General features: G+C 42.0%; 1 protein-coding gene across 1 annotated transcript in view; it reads left to right on the forward strand.

Annotated features, from left to right (window-relative positions):
* The first annotated feature begins 10729 nt into the window (after positions 1-10729).
* Positions 10730-17758, forward strand: part of LOC117423141 (alpha-1,6-mannosylglycoprotein 6-beta-N-acetylglucosaminyltransferase B-like) — a 34774-nt gene continuing 27745 nt past the window's right edge. Inside the window, exons 1-2 of the mRNA XM_034038603.3 lie at positions 10730-11309; positions 13829-13941. Coding sequence (XP_033894494.3) covers positions 11239-11309; positions 13829-13941 — 184 coding nt within the window. The 5' untranslated portion in view covers positions 10730-11238. The remainder of the gene's footprint in view (positions 11310-13828; positions 13942-17758) is intronic.

Below are 17758 nucleotides of genomic sequence, written 5' to 3' on the forward strand. Positions count from 1 at the left end.
CAAGCACTTCTCCAAACATACAGATATTGTAGGATTAGGAGCATCACAGCTTCCCTATTGGCTGATACTGTATCTATATTACTCCAATGTGTTTGTCTGGAACACACTTACCTGAAGAGATTTGCTTGGTTGCTGAGTAACCTGCAGACCTTGGAATCCACAGGGAGCAGTTGTAGGATTGGGATGAATGGTTTCCTATGTGGTAGGAGCTGCTGATGTTAAATAGACCCTCTCCTGTCTCACTGCAGTTGTTGGAAGCACGGTCCGTTACATTGTTGCCCTCCTCGTCAAACCAGTGGATCTCACCCTTTGGATACCCTCCAGAGAAAACACACGTGAGCTCTTTCACCTGGATCATGCAATCGGGTGAGGAATCACTGTAGGGGGCTAACAGAAAGAGAAACGTTATCTAAAGCCTCTTTCACACTGACATGCTCTACCCAGGTCGGGATCCGGTGTCATGTTGGTCGGGTACGTGATTTCACACTGCTTTTAATAAAGCAGGGTCAACCTGGGTGACAGACGCAAGTACACAATGCGCGGATCAATGCGCTGCAATCTGGCTTATGGTGTATCTCAAGCAACACAGATATGGCTGAACAGAGAGGGCTCATTAAACGACTGCAGCAGGGAATACTGAACGAAAAGAAAGCTGCTCGAACCACATGCACAAGACATTCACTTCATCTTCATCAAAAGCATTGGAGACAAGCCCAGTTGAGACTCACCCTCCAGCTCTACTGTGACATTTTTAAATTTCATTCCATGCCCTGTCTGCACTTTGCATGTGTAGTTCCCTTCGTCTGAGGGTTTCAGTTGGTTAATCGTAAGAGAGACTCCAAACCCTTGTTTGACCACGGTCTTTCCTGTGGTTATTCGTGGGAAGTGCAGGGATTCTTCATGCCCTTTGCTGAACATGTACAGGGCTGTTTTCAGAAGGCGTAACTACTGAAACCATACCAGGGTCATGTTTCCTTTGGACACGGCTCTGCAATGCAGAAGGATGTTCTCGTTGTATCGTGCGATCACTGAATTATTCAGCTCCAGTTCCATCAGAGCTGCAAATCAAACAGGAGATATCATTTACTTTCTTTTTTATTTTTATTCTCCTTATGACAGGATTGTGGAGGGAGATGTCAGAATCACACACACGCACACGCACACGCTCATCCAGCACCTCAGTGAATATCTAGGAGTGGGAGCTCATCCAGCACCTCAGTGAATATCTAGGAGTGGGAGCTCATCCAGCACCTCAGTGAATATCTAGGAGTGGGAGCTCATCCAGCACCTCAGTGAATATCTAGGAGTGGGAGCTCATCCAGCACCTCAGTGAATATCTAGGAGTGGGAGCTCATCCAGCACCTCAGTGAATATCTAGGAGTGGGAGCTCATCCAGCACCTCAGTGAATATCTAGGAGTAGGAGCTCACATGCTCAGCACTTGTCTGAGCTCCACCACTGCCTGGAGTTAGCAACGCATTGCAGAGAAAATCAGGAAAAACCACAGTCAGTTTGCTATAAATGGATGTGTTTTATGCAGTTCATTTGCATGCATATAGGTGAGTGAGAACATAATCAAACTGAGCTGTTCCTTTTTATTTTCTCACCAGGTAATATAATGTATTGATATAAATCTGTTGTTACCTGTTTAATAACTACTTATGAGAGCGTTCTATAATGCGCTGTTGTTTCAATTTAGATCCTTCTTGACCTGACTTCTTATCTAATGTCCTTTTATAACCATAGGGCTGATTCTTACTGTGCATGTCTGTATAGCGCTGGCTCAGGCAGTGTGGTAAACAGCAGGAAGCACATTTCTACATCAAGGCTCAGAGCATTCACCCAGAAGACTCTGCTCTAACTCGCTTAGAAAGGATAGGGGATTGGCTGTCTGGTTGCCTAGATAACAAGAATCAAGGTGTGAAGCACACAGCATGAGGCCTTATTGGAGTTCTGTGTTTCTGTTTTCATGCGTAGAGACAGCTTGAAACCACAGATCATTCAGACAGAGCTCCTGTGAAAGTGCAAGTGCAAGTGATTTCGACTTGTGTTCACGTTTCATTATCTGCAATACAATTTATTAGCATCTTATTAAATTGTGGATAACTTTATTGCATCCTAGACCTAATAGCTGAATTGAGGGATCAGCTAGACCCCAGCATCAGTCTAGGGGCCGCTATCCCTGCACATGTGAAAGTGCTGTGTTCTCTGCGCTGCTTAGCCTCTGGTTCCTTTCAAACCACGGTTGGAATGTCTGGAGGGAAGCCCAATCCACCTTTTCCAGAGTGCTAGGCACATTTCTGGATGTCATGCAGAAAAGGGCAGGTCAATAGATAGGTTACTCGCATAACTGATGTTGGATGAGGCTTTTCCAAACAACTCCGTTTCATGCTGAGTGACCTCAGCCGTAAGGACTCTCAGCCTCTTCTCAGAAAACTTTTCTTCTTATTTTCTGTGCGCCAAGAGGACTTTATCTGCATTGCGCTTAAGCTTACATAAGGTGCATTGCAAAATAATTGCCTGGCCGCAATGCAATTATTTGCACTGCGCCTACACTTGCATCACCCCCATCGTGGAGTATCCGGGTCCTGCTGAGAGAATTGATGTCTGTGCAGGTCTCTTGATGAAGCTCAGAAGCAGCGGGACGCCCCTGTTCTGCTTGCAAATCAGTCTGCTCAGACAGTGATTTTATTTCTGCTGTTCGTTTCAGTTTATGAAAATGCATAGCGTGAGTCCCGGCAGACTAGATTGGATCCAGCTGCAGCGCTGCGGTCTTGTTTCAGTATAGAGCATCTCCAGGGTTATTTATTCTGATAGTGCTGTGGTCTTGTTTCAGTATAGAGCATCTCCAGGGTTATTTATTCTCATAGTGCTGTGGTCTTGTTTCAGTATAGAGCATCTCCAGGGTTATTTATTCTCATAGTGCTGCGGTCTTGTTTCAGTATAGAGCATCTCCAGGGTTATTTATTCTCATAGTGCTGTGGTCTTGTTTCAGTATAGAGCATCTCCAGGGTTATTTATTCTCATAGCGCTGCGGTCTTGTTTCAGTATAGAGCATCTCCAGGGTTATTTATTCTCATAGTGCTGTGGTCTTGTTTCAGTATAGAGCATCTCCAGGGTTATTTATTCTCATAGCGCTGTGGTCTTGTTTCAGTATAGAGCATCTCCAGGGTTATTTATTCTCATAGCGCTGTGGTCTTGTTTCAGTATAGAGCATCTCCAGGGTTATTTATTCTCATAGTGCTGTGGTCTTGTTTCAGTATAGAGCATCTCCAGGGTTATTTATTCTCATAGTGCTGTGGTCTTGTTTCAGTATAGAGCATCTCCAGGGTTATTTATTCTCATAGCGCTGCGGTCTTGTTTTAGTATAGAGCATCTCCAGGGTTATTTATTCTCATAGTGCTGTGGTCTTGTTTCAGTATAGAGCATCTCCAGGGTTATTTATTCTCATAGTGCTGTGGTCTTGTTTTAGTATAGAGCATCTCCAGGGTTATTTATTCTCATAGTGCTGCGGTCTTGTTTTAGTATAGAGCAGCTCCAGGGTTATTTATTCTCATAGTGCTGCGGTCTTGTTTTAGTATAGAGCATCTCCAGGGTTATTTATTCTCATAGTGCTGTGGTCTTGTTTCAGTATAGAGCATCTCCAGGGTTATTTATTCTCATAGTGCTGTGGTCTTGTTTCAGTATAGAGCATCTCCAGGGTTATTTATTCTCATAGTGCTGTGGTCTTGTTTCAGTATAGAGCATCTCCAGGGTTATTTATTCTCATAGTGCTGTGGTCTTGTTTCAGTATAGAGCATCTCCAGGGTTATTTATTCTCATAGTGCTGTGGTCTTGTTTTAGTATAGAGCATCTCCAGGGTTATTTATTCTCATAGTGCTGTGGTCTTGTTTTAGTATAGAGCATCTCCAGGGTTATTTATTCTCATAGTGCTGTGGTCTTGTTTCAGTATAGAGCATCTCCAGGGTTATTTATTCTCATAGTGCTGTGGTCTTGTTTCAGTATAGAGCATCTCCAGGGTTATTTATTCTCATAGTGCTGCGGTCTTGTTTCAGTATAGAGCATCTCCAGGGTTATTTATTCTCATAGTGCTGTGGTCTTGTTTCAGTATAGAGCATCTCCAGGGTTATTTATTCTCATAGTGCTGCGGTCTTGTTTCAGTATAGAGCATCTCCAGGGTTATTTATTCTCATAGTGCTGCGGTCTTGTTTCAGTATAGAGCATCTCCAGGGTTATTTATTCTCATAGTGCTGCGGTCTTGTTTCAGTATAGAGCATCTCCAGGGTTATTTATTCTCATAGTGCTGCGGTCTTGTTTCAGTATAGAGCATCTCCAGGGTTATTTATTCTCATAGTGCTGTGGTCTTGTTTTAGTATAGAGCATCTCCAGGGTTATTTATTCTCATAGTGCTGTGGTCTTGTTTCAGTATAGAGCATCTCCAGGGTTATTTATTCTCATAGCGCTGTGGTCTTGTTTCAGTATAGAGCATCTCCAGGGTTATTTATTCTCATAGCGCTGTGGTCTTGTTTCAGTATAGAGCATCTCCAGGGTTATTTATTCTCATAGTGCTGCGGTCTTGTTTTAGTATAGAGCATCTCCAGGGTTATTTATTCTCATAGTGCTGCGGTCTTGTTTCAGTATAGAGCATCTCCAGGGTTATTTATTCTCATAGTGCTGCGGTCTTGTTTCAGTATAGAGCATCTCCAGGGTTATTTATTCTGATAGTGCTGTGGTCTTGTTTCAGTATAGAGCATCTCCAGGGTTATTTATTCTCATAGTGCTGTGGTCTTGTTTTAGTATAGAGCATCTCCAGGGTTATTTATTCTCATAGTGCTGTGGTCTTGTTTTAGTATAGAGCATCTCCAGGGTTATTTATTCTCATAGTGCTGCGGTCTTGTTTTAGTATAGAGCATCTCCAGGGTTATTTATTCTCATAGTGCTGTTTTGGCAGCCCGCTCTACCTGTGTTTTCAGGCAGTTTTCTATCCCTGTGAATTGTTTTCACTGCACTGTCATTATCAGATGCCTCCATATGCGGGCCCTATACATCGCAATGCATTTCATAAGCAGACAGGAGACCCCAATGGGCCTCCCTAACATGTCTCTCACTGATTTGATGTCTGTGTTTTTTGAAACGCTGCGTTTTGATTAGAGGAGAGCTGTGTTGTGTGAGGAATGATGCCTGCAGTGTGGTTATGGAAGTGAGGTGCCTTACAGTTGCTCAATCCCCAGGGTGGAAGCAGATGCCTCTTCTATAGTACTGTAATCATCTTACAAGAGTAAAAATAGACAAATACAAAACGCTGACATCGCTATGTGATAACCCTCAAATCATCGTCAGGACACCTAGAGAGTTTAGAGGAGGCTTCGTGATGATTTATTCTTTTAATCACTTTTGTGAGGGGAGACGGTGGAGCAGGAGAGCAGAGCAGCACTTGGGTTTTGACACACTGCTTTGCTGGGGACCAGTTTTTCATTTTAAAATGTTTTTAAAAAGACCACAAAACATAAGCTCCCGGGGGGGGGAAGGCTCAGCACATTTCTACATTTTACAACAGAGAAGAATTAGCCATGATAGGGAATGTGCGTGTGTGTGTGTGCGTGTGCATGTGTGTGTGTGCATGCGTGTGTGTGCATGCGTGTGTGTGTGTGCGTGTGTGTGTATAATAATGGCATTGGCTTGTTTCACTTCAGAATGACTTCAAAGCATATTGGGCTATGTGTAGCTGACCTATACATTTAACATGTTTTCATGTAGAACTGTGATGAGCAAATGCAAAGCTCATTACAAAAAAAACAGACAAAAAGACTAATTTCATTGTGCATTGCACTGAGGTTACAAGAAGTTAACTCTGCTGCTATTTTGTCTAAAATAAAACAGAACCTACTCTGTAACCATACTAATGTGCTCCTAATCTGTAACCATACTAATGTGCTCCTAATCTGTAACCATACTAATGTGCTCCTAATCTGTAACCATACTAATGTGCTCCTAATCTGTAGCATTACTAATGTGCTCCTAATCTATAACCATACTAATGTGCTCCTACACTATAACCATACTAATGTGCTCCTAATCTGTAGCCATACTAATGTGCTCCTAATCTGTAGCCATACTAATGTGCTCCTAATCTGTAGTCATACTAATGTGCTCCTAATCTGTAACCATACAGATGTGCTCCTAATCTGTAACCATACTAATGTGCTCCTAATCTGTAACCATACTAATGTGCTCCTAATCTGTAGCCAGATTCTGGGAACAATAAACTACTAACAAATAAACGAGCAAGATGGGCCGAATGGCCTCCTCTCGTTTATAAACTTTTTTATGTTCTTATGAATTAGATTGAAGAAGCAACTGAAAATGTGTGCTGAAACTGGTGTTTTAAAACTCAACAATGGAAGTTCAATTTTTTGTTGTGCAACATTATGTGCCATTTATCAAGTTTGGCTCTAACCCATCTAGCTCCTTGTGTTGACCTGTACCGCATGGCACATGAAGAGACTCCACTCTCACTGTGCTGGCACTGCTAGCCCCTCTGACATGGTAAGCAGCCTGGCCCATGCAGTTCTCTAGTTATCTAGTCCTTGATGTGCAGATCTGGCGGAGTCAGTGTGTTAATTAAATGACTTCATCTCGCATGTTGTGTGAAAGTGTTGGGAGCGTTACCATTGCAATGTGGAATTCTGTATAGTCACCTCTTCAGCGATCATTCCAGGAGCCGTACAGGACTCCCATTAAAAGAGTTTGTGAAATGATCTGTCTTCCAGTTCTTTACTACAGGTTGCCAACCTGCACGCACACGTCATGTTATTCCATGCTTTCCCACTTTGCCTCACTCATTGGAAGTGCCTAATCCATACACTATGCAGACAGCTTCTTCACTTCGGATAAGTGCTAATAATGTTCCATTAGCTTTCTTCCTTTAAAAGGCTGGTTATAAAAGTGCCTGGCTGTGCTTTTAAATCTTATTTACATTAAATCCCAACGCTGTTCATCCATCAGAGCCCAGTTTAAAAGATAAGGACGAGTTCTCCCTCGGAAGAGCTTTTGATTTGCATGCTGTCTAATAGTTTTTATTAGCCACAGTTGTCGTGCTTATTTTGCAATTCATTTAATGAAGTTTAAATTGGTTTTGTCGTTTCTTCCTCAGTCCCAGTCATGCATCGCCTCGTCTCTGTGAATCACAGCAAATCTCATTCCGCAGTTCGTTCTTGTTCTTTTATTCCCTCGCCTCCAGGTGAATTGTCAACAGCAGCCCTATTATTGCGAGAGAGGGATTATTAAACAGCACATATACTCTACAGCCTAATGGTGAATAATCAACCTTTCCCTTTCTAATTATTTTTATGAATTAATGCATGCAGAGTTTTGAATTATTTCCATCTTCATTCTATAGATACAAAACTAGAATCTAAAATTCTCTGTTTAAACTAATACGTCTGTCCACCCCTCTCCATTGTTGCTAGGTTACTAAGGGGGGTGTTTCCAAAGTGACTGCTGGTATGGGCTGTGACGAGGGGGGGGGGGGGGGGAGCTGGTTCCAGACACTGCTGGTATGGGCTGTGACGAGGGGGGGGGGCTAGTTCCAGACACTGCTGGTATGGGCTGTGACGAAGGGGAGGGGGGGATGGGGGGTTTAGACACTGCTGGTATGGGCTGTGATGAGGGGGGGGGTTTGGTGATTTTGCAGTTTACCTTTCTTTGCCTTTCTCCATACTGCCTCACCACTCTGTAGCGTGGTTTACTATGACTTGTACCAGGCATGCTTGAGGCTGTAGGCTTCACATTGTGCAGGAACCCCCCCAAGTAGTTTATGCAAGTGTATTACTAACACTGAGAGACAAAGGAGCCATTTATTTCTAAAGAATAGACGTACTGGAGCATGCTTACCAATGCTGCATGGACCTAGTGGGTTGTGAGAGAACAGTGAACTCAAGCAGCATCCAGGCTGTGACTGGCAGGGCTCCGATAGCAGAGGGCCTGTCTGGTGATGTGGACTCTCTCCCGAAAACAGGGACGCAGAAAGACCTCAGGGTCTACTGTAACAAGATGTTTAGAGAAAGAAAAATAGCAAGAATGGATTTGGGTGCCGTGCCTTAGAGATACATTAAAACTTCTTGTATAATAAGCACAAAGAAACTGGCTCAGCAGCTGCAGAAAAGTCCATCTTTGACAAACACAGATTCCCCAGAGACACAGTGACAATGTTTATCACACCAGGCGAGGGATCAAACTGCTCATTTAAACACTTAGCTTGTCTGGTACGGCACCTTCTTTTCCAAGTCCATAATCACTTTACACAGAACACAGGGATGAAATACGCTGTGGGATTTCAAATCAATTTTCTTACTTTGTATTCTGATTCAGCTGCACCTGTACCAAACAGAAAGCTATTGTTTTGGCTCTAAATCAAATCATAACCTTTGCTAAAAGAAAGGGACTCCGGTGAATTAGTTCTAGTCTGGAAGAATCTGAACACAGGAGATAAAAATGAATTTGTCTCTCCTCTGTGCTGATCCACACTGCCTCTTGTAAAGTAACAAAGCCAGCTTGGATGTGTAATTAAGTCCACAATGAAGGGACAGCTGTTGGCACACCTGTGTTTGTGTTTTATTGCCTGGAGAATGATGGTAGAAAACGAGGAATGTGATAAACAACCACATTTATTCTCTGAAGGCTTTAGTAATTCAACAACAAAAAAATTAATAAAAGAATAAAAAACAGTGGAGCTGCAGAGAGGATGCTAACACGATACTCACTTCTAGAATGATTTGTACATGCTGACTGGGAAATCAAAGGAAATCAGGTCAGTATGTCCACCCTGAAGAGTTTCAAAGGAAGAATGAGAGAAGAAAGGGTTTTTATATAATATTCATAATGAATGAGAGAAGAAAAGGGTTTGATAATGAAGGTCTGAACGATTGTTAAGAGCAGACTGGCTATGATGTCTGTTCCTTATCTTATTAAATAGAGGAGACTTACAGTGATAAAGTACCTAATGTACTTTCTATAGAGTTCACTGAGGGTACACCAATATGTCAAAAAATTGAAATATGAAATAGGCCCCTCCACGCCTGTCAGTACAAGTCAGTCCCTTCAACAATATTGTGCAGAGCGAAGGCAGTGAGATCCTTCATTTACTGTGGCTTATCATTCTTCATGAGGAGTGAGATCCTTCATTTACTGTGGCTTATCATTCTTCATGAGCAGTGAAATCCTTCATTTACTGTGGCTTATCATTCTTCATGAGCAGTGAGATCCTTCATTTACTGTGGCTTATCATTCTTCATGAGCAGTGTATGACACACTCTTGATGGAATTAGGAGGAGGTCATGCAGAAACATTGTTGATTTTTTCATGGATTTGGATTGCTTTTCTCAGCCAATTAAAGACTGACAGCCTATTTTGAACTGCCATAGGCCTATTGGACAATTCCAGTCATAAATGCATGATTGTGGTGATTTGGCTACCATCACCGCTGACTGCTTTATAAATCCTATTTATACAGTGCCGGTGTGCAAGTCCCCTCACCACTGAGCCTCTGCTCTGGGCTGAGATGGTAGACCAAGCCCTGAGGGTTTACACAACCTTCGTAAAGCTTGAACTGTTTTCAACTGCAAAATATCAAAATACAGAGCTTTAAAAATGAGGCCATAATATCACCCTGCCTGTACCCTTACACATCTCATAACATCACCCTGCCTGTACCCTTACACGCCTCATAACATCACCCTGCCTGTACCCTTACACATCTCATAATATCACCCTGCCTGTACCCTTACATGCCTCATAACATCACCCTGCCTGTACCCTTACACATCTCATAATATCACCCTGCCTGTACCCTTACACGCCTCATAACATCACCCTGCCTGTACCCTTACACATCTCATAACATCACCCTGCCTGTACCCTTACACATCTCATAACATCACCCTGCCTGTACCCTTACACATCTCATAACATCACCCTGCCTGTACCCTTACACATCTCATAACATCACCCTGCCTGTACCCTTACACATCTCATAACATCACCCTGCCTGTACCCTTACACATCTCATAATATCTGCTGTCTCCAAGGTCCAGCCCAGGCTTGAAAGAAAGCATGAGGTACAGCTGTTCTGCATTCCTGCCTCCTGGAAGCCTTCGCCTGCTGATTTTCACCAGGGTTTAATTAACGGAGCTGTTGATTTATGTAAGGATTTTAAATTACCCCGATGCTCTTACTGAATCTCGAGTGGATAATTACAAAATGGTTGATTGTCTACTGGTAGCTTGCGTTTATAATGGATCTGTTTTACTGTTCTAGTTAAACAAACGTTTTGATTGATTTTTCAGTTGATTCTGTGGAGAGCAACGCGACAGTTCCTACCGAAGGCCAGCAGGTGGCTCCCCCTACACCCGCACAGTTACAGCCGTCTTAGTAAGAGAGCTGTCCGTGGTGCTGAACCTGTCTAACGCGAGTCAGGTGACTTAACCCAGACTTCATCGAGAGGTACAGCAGCAACACAGTTCCAGATCTGTCACGAATATTTACTATACCAATACTTTCTTTCTTTTTATTAAAATGTTACACAATGTGTTGCCTTGTTCTTTTTGTAGTACTTTGAAAAACTGTGATTGCAGTGTTAATAATTGAGTAGAGAGCATTACAGGGGGTAGCCGTATTAGTGGTGTATTTAAATACGAGCATTCCCACATTGAGTATCAAATCTACTTCTCTCAGTTAAGCTTTCACTATCTCTCTCTCTCTCGCTTACTCTCTCTCTCACATACGCTTCTCTCTCTCTCCCTCACTTACGCTTTCTCTCCCTATCACTTACGCTTTGTCTATCTATCTCTCTCACTTACTCTCTCTCTCTCTCTCTCTCTCTCTCTCACACACACACACACACACACGAATAAGGTCTAGTTTGTGTGCAGGGGTATCGCAGGAGGAGACGCGTGGTTCGCAACACAGCAGTGTGCGGTTCAGATCCGCTTTCAGGAGTACCTCACCTGTGGTGGATGTTTTTCTTCTGCTTCTGCACTCGACTAGCAGAAAAAAAAACTGAAGTAAAAGTTGTGCCTAAAGATTTAGCTCTTTTTTAAAGACTATTATATTATCAAACCAAGAAGCACTGACTCCTGCGAATGATTGACACGACAGCGCTGATCTGCCCCGCAGTCAGAAGGGTTGAAGGTGTTAATACCTGCCGTGCATCCTGTCGGTCTGTCTGTCTTTATCTCGGAACATGGTTACAGTTCCACACATAGACGGTAAAATAATGTTCCGAAGATGCCTGGTCACGTTCAAACCTTTTAGGTAAGTACGTTTTTTTTTTCATTTCTTCAACTATTCTGATAAATTTGTGAGTAATAAATACTGTACCGTTCCGTAAGGTAAGGCATTGAAGAATAACAAAATACATCAAGAGTACAATGTTAAAACATTTACTGGAGGTAATGAATAAATCATTGTCTAAATGTAATGACTTGAATTACCATTGCATGCACACAACCAAAGAGTAGGCATGTTTCCATGTTATTATTATTATTATTATTATTATTATTATTATTATTATTATTATTATTATTATTATTAACACAATGTTTCTTTGATATTTAATGGATGCTGACTGTAATCTCACTTCCATGGTTAGTATTCTTGCCCCCTGGGTAATATTAGGCTGGTGACATAAACACAATGTACAATGTTAACCCTTTCAGCGTCATTACATTGTTCTGTGTGGTGACAGGTAACAATTGGGTCTTGCTATTTCCCTTGCTTGGTGTTTCAAAGCAGTAATGCCTGATGTATTGCAGTAGGCTTGCTTGGGAACTGTGCTGGTCTAATACGGAGCACAATATACACTTTATGAGAAGTGAGAGATCAAATAGCTTTCATTATAATGGGGGGGGGAGGGGGTAGAAACATAAAAAAACAAAATCCGCACCACTCAGTGTCGTGAAAATGACACACTTACCAGCAGCTCATTAACCATCTGTGCTCTTGTAAATCAGGATAGAGGGCGCGCAGTGTCCATCCTTATAACTTCTACTGAACCTGTATTATTCCCCAAATCAATAGTAAAGACCTGGCTATTATATTAACAAGAGGAGTAGCACTTTGTAGGCTTGGAGATACTGGCACAGAACATCACAATTAGACTCATCATTGTGTAGGGCATGTGCCCAATCGCCAGAGAAAACTCCACAGCATCCAGAACACCTTGCTGTTCAACTGTACATTTGTGTTATTGCTTTTCTTGATGATGTTAATGTTACTGCTACTACTGAATAACTAAATGCTTTGTGCAGAGTGTGGATAGGACAATGCACACCTGGGTATACGTACATAAGTCTGCTATGTAATCTGTCCAATCCATACTGTAATGTCACAATGTGTGAACACCAGTTAAATTCTACATTTCTCTTAACTGTGTGTCTTCAGTTTCTCTGCCCAGTTCCTTTCAGGAGTCTCACTTAATGAGTGCTGAGTTTTTTTTCACCTACCCAGAACGAAGCAGGTTCATGAGAGAAGTCTTCCCAGCCTTACTGGTGACATCCCAATGCTCCCAGAACTCTGAGATCAATAGTGTCTATCAGCACTTTAGGAAGCCAGTTACACTGCCATTAAATGAAACACCTATAGGGTACCTAGTTATAAAACGGCTTGAGCTATCTATCTAGAGTAAGTTTAAAACACAGGCTTTTAAAATCGAATCCCTTCCTTTGAAAGTGAAATTGAGAATAAACTGTAATGACTGCAGTGAGGAAGTTCTGTACCATCATCTCTGCAAGCAATCTCTCTGCACAGCAATGGGCAGCCTGTTTACTTTATTTATTTTCATGGAAAGTTTAAACTATACTAATACCTAATGCACTGTGCTTTTTATTGCAACATTCAGTTTTTTTTTTCCTTTCAACGTTGCTTAATTGTGATTGATCATATCAGCATTGCTGGTTTCCTGATGCTTTTTGTTGAGTTAAATAGGAGTTGTATTCCCAACATTATGTTCAATCCAGGCCTTCTAATTAATAATATACAACACTCCCAACAGTATGATACATAGGTATTGAAATGTAATGAGGCTCCCTGGTAAGAGTGTGACATGTCTCCAGGGTAGAGGAGAGAGGATGGAGTGGGCGCTGTGAATCTCACTGAATCCAGCATCACTGTGTGTGTCACTCTCTTTAGGAAAGAATGTAAGAATTATTGAAGTGTATTTTTTCATAGAATGACATTGTAGCATTCCACCGTGAGCTTTCTGACAGGAGCACATATACAGAACAAGGCACTGTTGGGACTAACAAATGATCAGCATGAGATGTAGAAAAAAAGCAATAGTTTATATCTAGACACACTTACCCTTGACACATGGGGCAAATTGCATATATTAGTTGATGGCAAGCTGTGAATAAAGAGAGGAATGTTTTGTATGAGGTAGAAATAAATAACCCTGCAGACGTCAGCCTTCACAGGACGAATGTGTACAAATGCCATTGCCATTTAGGAAACAAGATTTTAGAAAATAGAAACTATAATATAAACATACATCTTGAACTCAGCAGAATAATCACATTAAACATTAAAATACAAAAACAACAGTGTGATTACACAATGCAGTCATACGTTTAGTAAAAAAAATAGAACTAAAGATGAACGGTAACACTCTAAAGGTAATAGATTTTATGTAAAATGTGGAGTCCCCGATAATGAAGAAGGGTGTGAGCCGTTGATTTCCTGATATGAGAATTGCAGGTGTTGAGCTCACTGTTCTAGTTTTAGATTTCAGAGCGCTTTGCCTTTAACAGATTGTTTCATGCCTTTTTTTTTTTCAGGATCTTTGTGGTGGGGATCGGATTCTTCAGCCTGTGCTTCTTAATGACGTCTCTGGGGGGGCAGTTCTCAGCCAAGCGACTGGGAGACTCTCCCTTTACCATCCGAGCAGAAGGTAGCTGACTCTCACTCTGTTTCAGGCTGTGAGCCTGTTTTATAATCATTTTGTTGCCACACAGCTCGGAGCTCGCTGTATGTTTGTGTTGCTTCTGTTTGACTGCAAACAATGGTGTGGAACAGATATGAAAGGGAAGGGGGAGGAGACCTCGACACATGGAGCATTTATTTATTGACACTTATTTTGAAATCTTCTTTTTTTACTTCACATTGGGGGACTGTCACTTAAAATATCACAGATATGCATCAATAGTGCCGGTTTCTGGAACCCGGAAGGGGTGTGCTTTAGCCAGGACAGAGCGTGCCATCCCTGCTCCGCAGAGGGAGCCAGCAGGACCTCGCTTAAACATCTCATCCCAATTGCGAGAATGGCAAGCCAACAACAAGTGAATTGGCATATTACCCAAAAGGAATGGCTCTATGTGGGAAAGAATTGGCAGGATTGTGTGGCTTTAGTGTGGAGAAAGTGGATGAGAAGCAGTGGAGGGTTGCAGTACTTATCTTGCATTCAGTTTAGGGAGATAGTAAAGCATTCAGAGGAGGCTGGGGATCACGACTGAAACATGGATCTCATAACGTTTTAAAAAAGGGATCATGGGTTATGCATCCAGTGCATATTGTTTGAAGACTTGGCTTTGTAGAAATAACCATTGATGTTAAATCACTGAGCTCTACCACAGATTCGAGGAGCCTTGAGAAGTAGCTAATTGTTGCATTCGATCTGCTAATGTAAGCTGTCCTAGTCAGAGATCTGCTAATGCAAGCTGCCCTAGTCAGAGATCTGCTAATGCAAGCTGTCCTAGTCAGAGATCTGCTAATGCAAGCTGTCCTAGTCAGAGATCTGCTAATGCAAGTTGTCTTGTGTCCCAGTGGCCATGTGAGGCTCCAGCTCCTGTGGATGGTTAGTTTCTGTTTTGCTAATGTGGAAAAGACTATTCTTGCTCAGAGGCACAGTCATCTGATTACTTACCTTCTGGCTTGCTTTTTAAATGAACAGCTTTTTGTAAAGGCATCATGACAAATTGATGTCTGAATCTGTGTGTGTTATTGTTCACAGTGAATTATTATCTGCTGTTGTCTATAAATTGGTGGAGTTTTGATTTTCTGTCTAGCACAAGTTAATGGAACGGAATCCATTGTTTCCATGGTCACTCAGAGCTAAATTAAATTGTGTGTACACATTGAATTGTTTGTGTGTGGATATGTCTGGCTCACAACTCAGCTGAAGTGTTGACTTGTTGAATCCTCAACTGAGCTTCAAAGAGACGCCACTCTAACAGCCCCACCCCCAGGAACAAAGAACCAATGAAGTGAAAGTTCCTTCAGTCATACAACCAATAGCAAGACACTGATGTACCACTAGATCACTGCAGACTGCGGGAGGACGCAGCATAGTCCCGATTCACAAACTGAAGAAAGAAGCGTTGTATAAATCTAATGTGCCATGGCCCAGGTCAAAATATCAGATTTCTGTTTACTCGTTAACCTGACCTCTTCAATCTCATTCATGGCTTTGCTTCGCTCCCACACAGCTGCTTCGCTCCACCACTCGTGAAGGATCAGTTGTGTTTAGTTTGAAAAGAGGATGCGATAATGGATGAGGGGCCACATTCTCTGGGTAGTATGGACCTCCAAGATTATACTATTATCAGTCAGCTTTTATAATGGGCTCTAATTTACATCACATGCTTTTACCATTCATATAGTCTTCTCTAGTTTCAATGCAGAACACCTACATGAAGAACTCCTTAGCAACTCTACATGTTGGATAAACACTGTTGATAATGACTGGTAAGGAGTCACAGGACCCACTTATAGTAATGCTGGTGTCTTGAAAGCAAGCTACAGCTTTTGCTTTGCACAGACAATGGGCAGCCACAGTCCATTAACCTAGAGACCTGAAAGGAGGCTGTGTGGTCCAGTGGTTAAAGAAAAGGGTTTGTAACCCGGAGGTCCCCAGTTCAAATACCACCTCAACCACTGACTCATTGTGTGACCCTGAACAAGTCACTTAATCTCCTTGTGCTCCGTCTTTCGGGTGAGACGTAATTGTAAGTGACTCTGCAGCTGATGCATAGTTCACACACCCTAGTCTCTGTAAGTTGCCTTGGATAAAGGCGTCTGCTAAATAATCAAATAATAATAATGTGTGTGTGTTCCTGCCCTACAGTATCTATTTGCTCACTTGTTCTGATTCTGACTCTTTTTTGTTTTGTTTTGTTTTAAATACTGTGAGTTGCCGACCTTTGATTCCCCTCAGAGCTATTATCATTTAGAAGGGAGATGAAGAGTGCTCCCTGAGGATCAATGTTTCTGAAATGGATTTGGAGGTTAGAGCTCTGGTGTGTTCTTTACTGTAATGATCGAATACACATTTCCAATTAAGTCTCAGGCTGTGTGTGTGTGAGTGTGTGTCAGTGTGTGTGTGTGTATGTATGTGTGTGTCAGTGTGTCTGTGTGTGTGAGTGTGTGTGAGTGTGTGTGTGTGTGAGAGTGTGTCAGTGTGTGTCAGTGTGAGAGTGTGTGTCAGTGTGAGAGTGTGTGTCAGTGTCAGTGTGTGTCAGTGTGTGTGTCAGTGTGTGAGTGTCAGTGTGTGAGTGTGTGTGTGTGTGTGTGTGTGTCAGTGTGTGTCAGTGTGTAAGTGTGTGTCAGTGTGAGTGTGCGAGTGTCAGTGTGTGTGTATCAGTGTGTGTGTGTGAGAGAGTGTGGCTCAGAGAGAGGGTTATTTAGTGCCATGTTCCAGAGCTGCTATGCTTCATACAGGTAGATAATAATTAGTAAGGCTATATCACTATAAAAAACATCCAATAAACCCTGTCAGTATCCCTGCAGGTATAAATGTCAAATTGAATTAAAATAAATTGCTATTCATTTTGTCTAGAAATCTAGAAATCTGCTTAGGAAACACATCCCATGAAGCAAAGCTTAGGAAGCCTGCATGTTACTATGTGAACATGTGTGATGCAAACCCGTGCAAACTGCATTTACAATATATGGCAACAACCATTTCAAATGCTTTATATATCCTAACTTTTAGCATTGGATGTTATTTATCATGCTATATCTAAATGTGGATACAGTTGGCGCTTTGATTCCTAGTCTAATGTAACACTGTCTTGGTTTCAAACCATTCTTTCAACCCAGACCTCACTCCAGGTACTGTATTAGATACCCTGGGATTTAGAAATCTACCAACAGCCTACAAGGGGAATAAAAATATTGCAAGAAGAGCTACAAATAGCCACGACATGGCTGTTGCTGTTCTTTCTATTTTTCTTTCAACAATAACAGGCAGGAGCTTCTTACATAGAATTGGAAGATGAAATGTTACTCAGTTTATATCCAGTATGCGCAGTGTATGTTAATCCCATATGTGGTAATCAGGTCCTTTTTGTAAGCGCTATGTTGTGCTGATGATAGGCACAGGAACATTGTGCTTAGCTTGCTTTAGCTGCGGCACTCCGAAGCCTGTTATTTCAGCCCCTACTCTGTGGTAAATAAAGCCTACAGATGCAGGGTATTCAATGCTTTTGTCAGCAGCTTGTTTAAATGCATCAGCTCCCCGTTTCCTCGCAGTGCAGGTCTCTGTTGCCGTTTTGATGCCCTGCTCATTAGGGGCCTCTTCGCAGAGCGAGCTTCTTTTAAACAAAACAGAAATATATTAAAAATAAATAAATAAGGCGAGGCAATGATGTGTGTTATTTAGCATAATTGAGGAGCATTGCCTAGGCTTTTAGCAGAGCCTGTGTCTGACAGTTGCTAATATATTCACTGAAGGGTGAATTATGATGGTAAACGCAGGTGGAAGCAAAGGT

The sequence above is a fragment of the Acipenser ruthenus genome, chromosome 17, assembly GCF_902713425.1.
Source record: "Acipenser ruthenus chromosome 17, fAciRut3.2 maternal haplotype, whole genome shotgun sequence".
NCBI classification, from domain to species: Eukaryota; Metazoa; Chordata; class Actinopteri; order Acipenseriformes; family Acipenseridae; genus Acipenser; species Acipenser ruthenus.